Source organism: Thalassophryne amazonica, chromosome 2 (genome assembly GCF_902500255.1).
Source record: "Thalassophryne amazonica chromosome 2, fThaAma1.1, whole genome shotgun sequence".
In the NCBI taxonomy this organism is placed as follows: Eukaryota; Metazoa; Chordata; class Actinopteri; order Batrachoidiformes; family Batrachoididae; genus Thalassophryne; species Thalassophryne amazonica.
In genome coordinates, this window is record NC_047104.1 from 119567181 (window position 1) to 119579555 (window position 12375).

The window sequence follows — 12375 nt, forward strand, 5'->3', positions numbered from 1 at the left end:
CTTTTTGTTCACAACCAGTTCTGTTCCTTGATCCCAGCGTTTAAGTCCATCAACTGTAATGGACCCCACCTTCATCACATTGGTCTTGATTTGCTCTGACAAATATTTGAATGATCTAAACCAGGGGTGGGCAACTGTGTGCTAAGAAGGGCCAAGATGGTGTAGGTTTTCCTTGCAGCTAATCGCCTCTGCAGGTAGTTTAACTCAATTTAAATTCCTAATATCACCTGCTGAGATAATTGGTAGCAAAGAAAGCCTGCATGGCCTTCCCCCATCACAACACATTGTTTCTCACCTCTGGTCTGATCTATGCATGAAGCGTGCACATTCTTCCTTTATACATTCAAGTTCATATGTAGGGTAAAGATGTACATGTAATTTTTATGTCTACATATCATGTACTCGTATAAATGAGGATCCTGATTTGTAGAGGTCAGCTCATGGACTTTTTCTGACTATGTGGGTACCCAGGAACCAGTAAGCACATAATGAACGTATTAGTAAGTGCACACGCAAATGAACTGCTTGTATCTTGTGTTTCACTCTCTTGAGTCACTGATATGTTGTAATTTGGATGTTGGTTGTACAAAGATGCATTTTGACATTTTAATGTCCTTGTCTGAAATGAAGGAGCCCTGTTAGCAGCAGACCAATACTAACTCAATTCCAACTCTTGTCATTGAAATCCGGATCTAATCGCATTCACGTCCTAGACCGCAAGTCCAGTCATGTACACTGGACCAGGACACAAGGACCGAGAGCACATCATGCTGGTATCAAGTAATCAGATTTGCTTCTTGCTCATAATAGAGCAGTTTCCTGTAAAAGAGGATTTGCAAAGTATGTTATAAAATCGGTAGCATAATCCTTTTTATGGTATACGCGTCTTCTTTCTGGGAAATATCTTATTTTTAGAAGATGAAAATTATACATCAAAAAGGCTGTCAGAGGTCACCTTTAAAACCACAACAAACAAATCTTTTAATGTTTGTGTGACTGCACAATTAGAGCTTTCATTGTGCTTTTAATTTATTTTTGATGTTTCAAAGAAGCCTGAAGGCAGGTCAAAACAAAGACACGTAAGTCACTGGACAACCCAGTCCATGCAAGCATTGAACAAATGTTCAGTGCTTCAATTATAGCGATATATGTACAAAATAATGTGAAGGGATTGTCTCCGTCATCTATCGTGATTTATTATCTATGTAGAAGAAGTTTGTTCGTGGCTTTGGAAAGTGTGTCCAAATGTGTGTGTGCAAATATATATATATATATATATATATATATATATATATATATATATATATGCATGATATTTTTCTGTTTTGTAGTTGGTCATTTGTTGTATTTAGTAAATATGATGCCATATTGTTGTCAAACAGTTAACATTACAATTGTTTTATTTTATTTATTTATTTTTTGGGGGATACAGCACTCGAAAAAACATTGTCCTGCCTCCAGTGCAGAGTAAACTTTCTGCTTCTGTTCCGGTGTAGCAGACCGAACGGTCCGCCCCTAAAAATCGGTCCACCTTTTGCACAGAGACAGAGTCTCTTCACCCAAAGCGATCAAATGGATTAATGGGATTATTAACCATCAGGTGACAAGGTAAAACCTCTTAAATCATTTTAAAGTCAGTTTTAAGCAGAAACAAGGCTGTTTTAAGCAGAAACTCTGCAAAATTCTGTGACGTTTTGAAATGGCCGACATGCAGTGAATGTGTCAGCTAGCAGCTTGTTTAGCCGCGGAGCTCTGATTGCTTCCTCTGCCTTTTATGATGAAATAATGCTTAATTTATGTGGAAATGATTGTTCTGTCGCTGAGATAGATGATGACTGGAGTGCAGTTTTAAGCAGAATCGAGGTTTTAATCTGTGAACCGCGGCTAATGACGCATGCGCAGATGCAAAAAGCATACCGATTTTTAGGGGGGATCATTCAGTCAGCAACACCGGATATTCAGGAATTCAGTGATGGTCATTCTGGATCACTGTTGATGTCCATGTGACTCAGAGAAAACACTCACCATGGGTCTGCGGTTTTCCAACAGATGGATGCCAACAATACCCAGAAACGCTCCAAAACTCAGCTGGAGGCCAAAAGATGTCAGTCGGAAAAAAAGAATAAAAGTATGATTCATAGAAGTGTCTTTTTTAAAAACAAACAAACAAAAAACTAAAATAAATAAAAACAGTATGAATTTTCAGTTTCTGGAGATTGGGAGGATTGTGAATGGTGGGGCTCACCGTGATGCCAGAGTAGTATCCCGCGACGGGCACGTTGTCTGTCCGTGTGGCAGAGATCAGCCCGACCACCAGCACCACCAGGGCCAGAAATAGTAGAGCACCAGTCATACCCAGAGCAGTCCTCCTTCGCCGCAGGTACTGAGCTGAGGATGAAGAGAAGGAGACTGAACACATTAAGTCCCTTCAGCTTCTCCTTTGTTTTCACTCAGAGAGTGAGATGGACCAGCATGTTGATTTTGCACAAGTTTTATGCTGGATGCCCTTCCTGACACAACTCCACTTTCAGTGGTGGACATAGCTAACCAAAAAGTTAACTTCGATAGCCATTAATCCGCTAACTGCAAAGTTATGTTTTATAACGCTAAACCAATGCTATAAAAAATTTGCAGAAGTTATCGCAAATTGCTAATTTTGAGTATTGACTCGGTCGTGGCCACATCAGATTACACTGATAAACCAGCTTCGACTTTAAGCATCGCAAGGGCTGCTGGGTAAATTCAATATCAAAAACACAAAACAAATGCCCAAAAAATGAATAAAAAATAAACCCCAAACACTTGTCATCATCTTTATCAAAAGCAGTAAATCGCAGTATAAGAAGTCATAGTTTATCTCTGTATTATATTTATAAACTGTTACAGGAACGGTGTCGCAGATCGAACGGTCCGCCCCTAAAAATTGGTCCGCAGAGTCACCCAAAGCGAGCATATGGATTACTGGGATTATTAACCATCAGATGACAAGGTAAAACCTCTTAAATCATTCTAAAGTCCATTTTAAGCAGAAATGACAGCGTCTTTAAGCAGAAACGAGGTGATACTCTGTCATTTTGAAATGACCGACGTGCAGCGAATACATCAGCTAGCAGCTTCTGTAGTTCGGGCGCTCTGATCGCTTCCTCCGTCTTTTATGATGAAATAATATTGAATTTATGTGGAAATGATTGTACAAAAACTTCAGTGCAGTCTGAAGCAGAAACGACGTGATAAGCCATGAACTGCAGCTAATGACGTATGTGCATTGAAGGCAGGGCGGGGCGCTTTTTAGGGTGGACCGTTTGGTTGGTGACAACTGCTCACCCGCGATGCATTCCATGAGACTGGTAAAATCTACACCTCACAAAACAAATGTACGAAAATTAAACAAATAAAAAATAAAATCCCAAACATAGTCATCATATTCATAAAAAGCAGTAAATCGCAGTATTAATAGTCACAGTTTATCTCTGTATTATATTTATAAACTGTTACGTGTTGCGTTCATCACGACTGGTAAAATCTACACCTCACCTGTTGTGTTGAGCTTTCCCACCGAAGAAAACCCTTGTAAGTTTTGCCTTTACATAAAAATACAGCAATACGTGTCTTTTCACTTTAAAAAAGTAAAGCTTTGCATGTACACGCTGTCTTTAATGCAGACACTAACTGTTGATTTACACTACGAAAGCTCATTTCCACAGAACATGGGTCTGACTGTTGCAGACACACAACAAACACGAACTAACGTATGGTTTTAGGGTTTACAAACGTTTTTGACAGTTAAACTTTACTCACTTTACTAGCAAAAAAAAAAAAAAAAAAAGTTAGTGGACTGAAAGTTAGAGCGGAAGTAAATTCAGCAGAAGCTAATTGATCCACTGATGGTTTCCAAAGTTAGCTGAAAAGCTATTCTGCTAATGAAGTTAGCTTCGCTAATTAGCGGAACTGTGCCCACCACTGTCCACTTTACATAGCAAATGGGAGAGGTGGTCTTGAAGTGGGAATTTTCCACACTAGAAACAAGTGCACATAACAGCTCGGCCACCAGCACTGTCGCTCTGCAGCCTCTGTCTGAAACTTCATCTTTGTTGTCCTCCATGTCTAACATCTGACCATTTCTCTTAAACTCCATATCTCAGAAACTAAAGAAGATACAGTACAAAAATTAGGCACACAAGTTGTTAGGTACAATTAAAATATGAAATATGAAGCAAATTCAAGGTGATTAGCGGTTATATAGCAGAACACCCAATATTCTGCTGTTCTGTTTTATGAACTGCTGAGTGGAAGATCTTGGAGTCAAATGATTTGCAAGACATAAGCATAGGTTTCAACATAACACTTTGTCAGAACCAGGTATTGCCATGGTAACTGACAGAAACAGTAAATTATTAATGTAAAAGTAAGTATTGCTCAGATTTCATTCATCACTGAGGCTAAAGGGTAAAGTAATCAGGCACCCCTGTTTAAGCCAGTTCAACATTTTTCTTCAAAATTCCTATTTTGACCTCGAAACAACAAGAGCAATCTGAGATTTTTGATGCCCACCAATCTGGATCTGGATCACCTCCAGAATTCAGTGGAGTCTTCCATGTCTTTATATCTATCCACGGTGCAAATTTGGTGAGGATCCATGAAGTTTTGACGTAATCCTTCAAAGCCTATATAAAGTGAAATCTTGATCCAGAATCTGGATCCTGATCCGGAACACCTCCAAAATTTAATGGAGTCCCCGATGGCCTATGGTGAAAGTTTCGTCAAAATCCGTGCAGTAGTTTTGATTTACTCCTGCTAATAGACAAATAAATAAATAAATAATAATTGCTGATGATTTTATTATGTTGTTGGCGGACGTAAAAAAACACTTTGTATATTTCACTAACACAATACAAAGACACACTGTTGAACACCTGTCTTTTAATTTATGGTAATTAAAGCAGAATGGAAAATGTTTTATAAGTGACAATAATTTATTCACTTTATATACTTGCGTACTCCAATTTAGGGTCACCGGAGGCTGGAGCCTATCCCAGTATTCATAGGGCGTAAGACAGGATACACCCTGGACAAGTCGCCAGTCCATCACAGGGCAAAAACCTACTCGATTTTCTCTTCATGCATTAGGGAAATGATATGTATGAAATCAATCACACTTTACTTGCAAACTACAAAGAATAAGGAATGCTAAATGATCACCGTGGCAACATGGAACACATTAGGAATTAAAAAAAATAATAATCAAGACAAAAGATGTAAATACCAAGTTCCACACACTTATTACAGACTGAGACAGTAAGAACAGTGAAGTTTTTTTTTTACCACCCAGTACCACTGTGAACCGGACTGAAAACGCAATGCATGTATTAAATGTGAGAGAACTTTTTAAAGATATTTATCAGTATAGTTTATAAAAAGTACTGGTATATATATTTTTTGTCTTACTCAGCTGACAAACACAATTCAGATTTCTATTAGATTAAACAAATGCTGTAGATAAATCTACTTCATTCAAAATAGTCTGAATGAAGAAACAAGCAGTTTGATAATAACTATGACTGAATCTTGTGTAGACTTAGACTAAGTTTCTGATACTTGGAAACAGAAACATTCATGAAGATGACATTGTTAGGGGTTATTGTCAATTAGTGGAAAACATGTAAAAATATCAAGATCAACTGTATATAATTCACTTATTTCAGGAACAATTATATATGTATTAATGTAATTTACAATCTATGAATACATTCCTTAAACAACAACTAAATCATACACAATATGTTACTTATTATACAGTGTGTGAAATGACATATGCACCAAATATTTACTTTTGGGGAAATGCATGTAAAACATGTTAATGTAGTATTAACATTACATGTGAGTTGTGAGTCATTAACATTAACATTACTGTAGTATTAACATTAGATGTGAGTTGTGAGACATTAACATTAACATTACTGTAGTATTAACATTAGATGTGAGTTGTGAGACATTAACATTAACATTACTGTAGTATTAACATTAGATGTGAGTTGTGAGACATTAACATTAACATTACTGTAGTATTAACATTACATGTGAGTTGTGAGTCATTAACATTAACATTACTGTAGTATTAACATTACATGTGAGTTGTGAGTCATTAACATTAACATTACTGTAGTATTAACATTACATGTGAGTTGTGAGTCATTAACATTAACATTACTGTAGTATTAACATTACATGTGAGTTGTGAGACATTAACATTAACATTACTGTAGTATTAACATTACATGTGAGTTGTGAGTCATTAACATTAACATTACTGTAGTATTAACATTACATGTGAGTTGTGAGTCATTAACATTAACATTACTGTAGTATTAACATTAGATGTGAGTTGTGAGACATTAACATTAATATTACTGTAGTATTAACATTACATGTGAGTTGTGAGACATTAACATTAACATTACTGTAGTATTAACATTACATGTGAGTTGTGAGTCATTAACATTAACATTACTGTAGTATTAACATTACATGTGAGTTGTGAGTCATTAACATTAACATTACTGTAGTATTAACATTAGATGTGAGTTGTGAGACATTAACATTAACATTACTGTAGTATTAACATTACATGTGAGTTGTGAGTCATTAACATTAACATTACTGTAGTATTAACATTACATGTGAGTTGTGAGACATTAACATTAACATTACTGTAGTATTAACATTACATGTGAGTTGTGAGTCATTAACATTACTGTAGTATTAACATTAGATGTGAGTTGTGAGACATTAACATTAACATTACTGTAGTATTAACATTACATGTGAGTTGTGAGACATTAACATTAACATTATTGTAGTATTAACATTACATGTGAGTTGTGAGTCATTAACATTAACATTACTGTAGTATTAACATTACATGTGAGTTGTGAGACATTAACATTAACATTACTGTAGTATTAACATTACATGTGAGTTGTGAGTCATTAACATTAACATTACTGTAGTATTAACATTAGATGTGAGTTGTGAGACATTAACATTAACATTACTGTAGTATTAACATTACATGTGAGTTGTGAGACATTAACATTAACATTATTGTAGTATTAACATTACATGTGAGTTGTGAGTCATTAACATTAACATTACTGTAGTATTAACATTACATGTGAGTTGTGAGTCATTAACATTAACATTACTGTAGTATTAACATTAGATGTGAGTTGTGAGACATTAACATTAACATTACTGTAGTATTAACATTACATGTGAGTTGTGAGTCATTAACATTAACATTACTGTAGTATTAACATTACATGTGAGTTGTGAGACATTAACATTAACATTACTGTAGTATTAACAGTACATGTGAGTTGTGAGTCATTAACATTAACATTATTGTAGTATTAACATTACATGTGAGTTGTGAGTCATTAACATTAACATTACTGTAGTATTAACATTAGATGTGAGTTGTGAGACATTAACATTAACATTACTGTAGTATTAACATTACATGTGAGTTGTGAGTCATTAACATTAACATTACTGTAGTATTAACATTAGATGTGAGTTGTGAGACATTAACATTAACATTACTGTAGTATTAACATTACATGTGAGTTGTGAGTCATTAACATTAACATTACTGTAGTATTAACATTACATGTGAGTTGTGAGACATTAACATTAACATTATTGTAGTATTAACATTACATGTGAGTTGTGAGTCATTAACATTAACATTACTGTAGTATTAACATTACATGTGAGTTGTGAGACATTAACATTAACATTACTGTAGTATTAACATTACATGTGAGTTGTGAGTCATTAACATTAACATTACTGTAGTATTAACATTACATGTGAGTTGTGAGTCATTAACATTAACATTATTGTAGTATTAACATTACATGTGAGTTGTGAGTCATTAACATTAACATTATTGTAGTATTAACATTACATGTGAGTTGTGAGTCATTAACATTAACATTACTGTAGTATTAACATTACATGTGAGTTGTGAGTCATTAACATTAACATTATTGTAGTATTAACATTACATGTGAGTTGTGAGTCATTAACATTAACATTACTGTAGTATTAACATTAGATGTGAGTTGTGAGACATTAACATTAACATTACTGTAGTATTAACATTACATGTGAGTTGTGAGTCATTAACATTAACATTACTGTAGTATTAACATTACATGTGAGTTGTGAGACATTAACATTAACATTACTGTAGTATTAACATTACATGTGAGTTGTGAGTCATTAACATTAACATTACTGTAGTATTAACATTACATGTGAGTTGTGAGACATTAACATTAACATTATTGTAGTATTAACATTACATGTGAGTTGTGAGTCATTAACATTAACATTACTGTAGTATTAACATTACATGTGAGTTGTGAGACATTAACATTAACATTACTGTAGCATTAACATTACATGTGAGTTGTGAGTCATTAACATTAACATTACTGTAGCATTAACATTACATGTGAGTTGTGAGACATTAACATTAACATTACTGTAGTATTAACATTACATGTGAGTTGTGAGTCATTAACATTAACATTACTGTAGTATTAACATTACATGTGAGTTGTGAGACATTAACATTAACATTATTGTAGTATTAACATTACATGTGAGTTGTGAGTCATTAACATTAACATTACTGTAGTATTAACATTACATGTGAGTTGTGAGTCATTAACATTAACATTACTGTAGTATTAACATTACATGTGAGTTGTGAGTCATTAACATTAACATTACTGTAGTATTAACATTACATGTGAGTTGTGAGACATTAACATTAACATTATTGTAGTATTAACATTACATGTGAGTTGTGAGTCATTAACATTAACATTATTGTAGTATTAACATTACATGTGAGTTGTGAGTCATTAACATTAACATTACTGTAGTATTAACATTACATGTGAGTTGTGAGTCATTAACATTAACATTACTGTAGTATTAACATTACATGTGAGTTGTGAGACATTAACATTAACATTATTGTAGTATTAACATTACATGTGAGTTGTGAGTCATTAACATTAACATTATTGTAGTATTAACATTACATGTGAGTTGTGAGTCATTAACATTAACATTACTGTAGTATTAACATTACATGTGAGTTGTGAGTCATTAACATTAACATTACTGTAGTATTAACATTACATGTGAGTTGTGAGTCATTAACATTAACATTATTGTAGTATTAACATTACATGTGAGTTGTGAGTCATTAACATTAACATTATTGTAGTATTAACATTACATGTGAGTTGTGAGTCATTAACATTAACATTACTGTAGTATTAACATTACATGTGAGTTGTGAGTCATTAACATTAACATTACTGTAGTATTAACATTACATGTGAGTTGTGAGACATTAACATTAACATTATTGTAGTATTAACATTACATGTGAGTTGTGAGTCATTAACATTAACATTACTGTAGTATTAACATTACATGTGAGTTGTGAGACATTAACATTAACATTACTGTAGTATTAACATTACATGTGAGTTGTGAGTCATTAACATTAACATTACTGTAGTATTAACATTACATGTGAGTTGTGAGACATTAACATTATTGTAGTATTAACATTACATGTGAGTTGTGAGTCATTAACATTAACATTATTGTAGTATTAACATTACATGTGAGTTGTGAGTCATTAACATTAACATTACTGTAGTATTAACATTACATGTGAGTTGTGAGTCATTAACATTAACATTACTGTAGTATTAACATTACATGTGAGTTGTGAGTCATTAACATTAACATTACTGTAGTATTAACATTACATGTGAGTTGTGAGTCATTAACATTAACATTATTGTAGTATTAACATTACATGTGAGTTGTGAGTCATTAACATTAACATTACTGTAGTATTAACATTACATGTGAGTTGTGAGTCATTAACATTAACATTACTGTAGTATTAACATTACATGTGAGTTGTGAGACATTAACATTAACATTACTGTAGTATTAACATTACATGTGAGTTGTGAGACATTAACATTAACATTATTGTAGTATTAACATTACATGTGAGTTGTGAGTCATTAACATTAACATTATTGTAGTATTAACATTACATGTGAGTTGTGAGTCATTAACATTAACATTACTGTAGTATTAACATTACATGTGAGTTGTGAGACATTAACATTAACATTACTGTAGTATTAACATTACATGTGAGTTGTGAGACATTAACATTAACATTACTGTAGTATTAACATTACATGTGAGTTGTGAGTCATTAACATTAACATTATTGTAGTATTAACATTACATGTGAGTTGTGAGTCATTAACATTAACATTACTGTAGTATTAACATTACATGTGAGTTGTGAGACATTAACATTAACATTACTGTAGTATTAACATTACATGTGAGTTGTGAGACATTAACATTAACATTACTGTAGTATTAACATTACATGTGAGTTGTGAGTCATTAACATTAACATTACTGTAGTATTAACATTACATGTGAGTTGTGAGACATTAACATTAACATTACTGTAGTATTAACATTACATGTGAGTTGTGAGTCATTAACATTAACATTATTGTAGTATTAACATTACATGTGAGTTGTGAGACATTAACATTAACATTACTGTAGTATTAACATTACATGTGAGTTGTGAGTCATTAACATTAACATTACTGTAGTATTAACATTACATGTGAGTTGTGAGTCATTAACATTAACATTACTGTAGTATTAACATTACATGTGAGTTGTGAGACATTAACATTAACATTACTGTAGTATTAACATTACATGTGAGTTGTGAGTCATTAACATTAACATTATTGTAGTATTAACATTACATGTGAGTTGTGAGTCATTAACATTAACATTATTGTAGTATTAACATTACATGTGAGTTGTGAGTCATTAACATTAACATTACTGTAGTATTAACATTACATGTGAGTTGTGAGTCATTAACATTAACATTATTGTAGTATTAACATTACATGTGAGTTGTGAGTCATTAACATTAACATTATTGTAGTATTAACATTACATGTGAGTTGTGAGTCATTAACATTAACATTACTGTAGTATTAACATTACATGTGAGTTGTGAGTCATTAACATTAACATTATTGTAGTATTAACATTACATGTGAGTTGTGAGTCATTAACATTAACATTACTGTAGTATTAACATTAGATGTGAGTTGTGAGACATTAACATTAACATTACTGTAGTATTAACATTACATGTGAGTTGTGAGTCATTAACATTAACATTACTGTAGTATTAACATTAGATGTGAGTTGTGAGACATTAACATTAACATTACTGTAGTATTAACATTACATGTGAGTTGTGAGTCATTAACATTAACATTACTGTAGTATTAACATTACATGTGAGTTGTGAGACATTAACATTAACATTATTGTAGTATTAACATTACATGTGAGTTGTGAGTCATTAACATTAACATTACTGTAGTATTAACATTACATGTGAGTTGTGAGACATTAACATTAACATTACTGTAGCATTAACATTACATGTGAGTTGTGAGTCATTAACATTAACATTACTGTAGCATTAACATTACATGTGAGTTGTGAGACATTAACATTAACATTACTGTAGTATTAACATTACATGTGAGTTGTGAGTCATTAACATTAACATTACTGTAGTATTAACATTACATGTGAGTTGTGAGACATTAACATTAACATTACTGTAGTATTAACATTACATGTGAGTTGTGAGTCATTAACATTAACATTACTGTAGTATTAACATTACATGTGAGTTGTGAGTCATTAACATTAACATTACTGTAGTATTAACATTACATGTGAGTTGTGAGTCATTAACATTAACATTACTGTAGTATTAACATTACATGTGAGTTGTGAGACATTAACATTAACATTATTGTAGTATTAACATTACATGTGAGTTGTGAGTCATTAACATTAACATTATTGTAGTATTAACATTACATGTGAGTTGTGAGTCATTAACATTAACATTACTGTAGTATTAACATTACATGTGAGTTGTGAGTCATTAACATTAACATTACTGTAGTATTAACATTACATGTGAGTTGTGAGACATTAACATTAACATTATTGTAGTATTAACATTACATGTGAGTTGTGAGTCATTAACATTAACATTATTGTAGTATTAACATTACATGTGAGTTGTGAGTCATTAACATTAACATTACTGTAGTATTAACATTACATGTGAGTTGTGAGTCATTAACATTAACATTACTGTAGTATTAACATTACATGTGAGTTGTG

The 12375-nt window shown here is 32.4% G+C and overlaps 1 protein-coding gene across 1 annotated transcript in view; it reads right to left on the reverse strand.

The window, feature by feature from the left end:
- The window catches only part of LOC117529829 (transmembrane protein 255B), a 114885-nt gene extending 112501 nt beyond the window's left edge, over positions 1-2384 (reverse strand). The window contains exons 1-2 of the mRNA XM_034192698.1: positions 2246-2384; positions 2026-2088 (exon numbers count right to left, since the gene is read on the reverse strand). Of these exons, the coding sequence (XP_034048589.1) occupies positions 2026-2088; positions 2246-2353 (171 nt within the window). The 5' untranslated portion in view covers positions 2354-2384. The remainder of the gene's footprint in view (positions 1-2025; positions 2089-2245) is intronic.
- Between the last annotated feature and the right edge of the window lie 9991 nt (positions 2385-12375).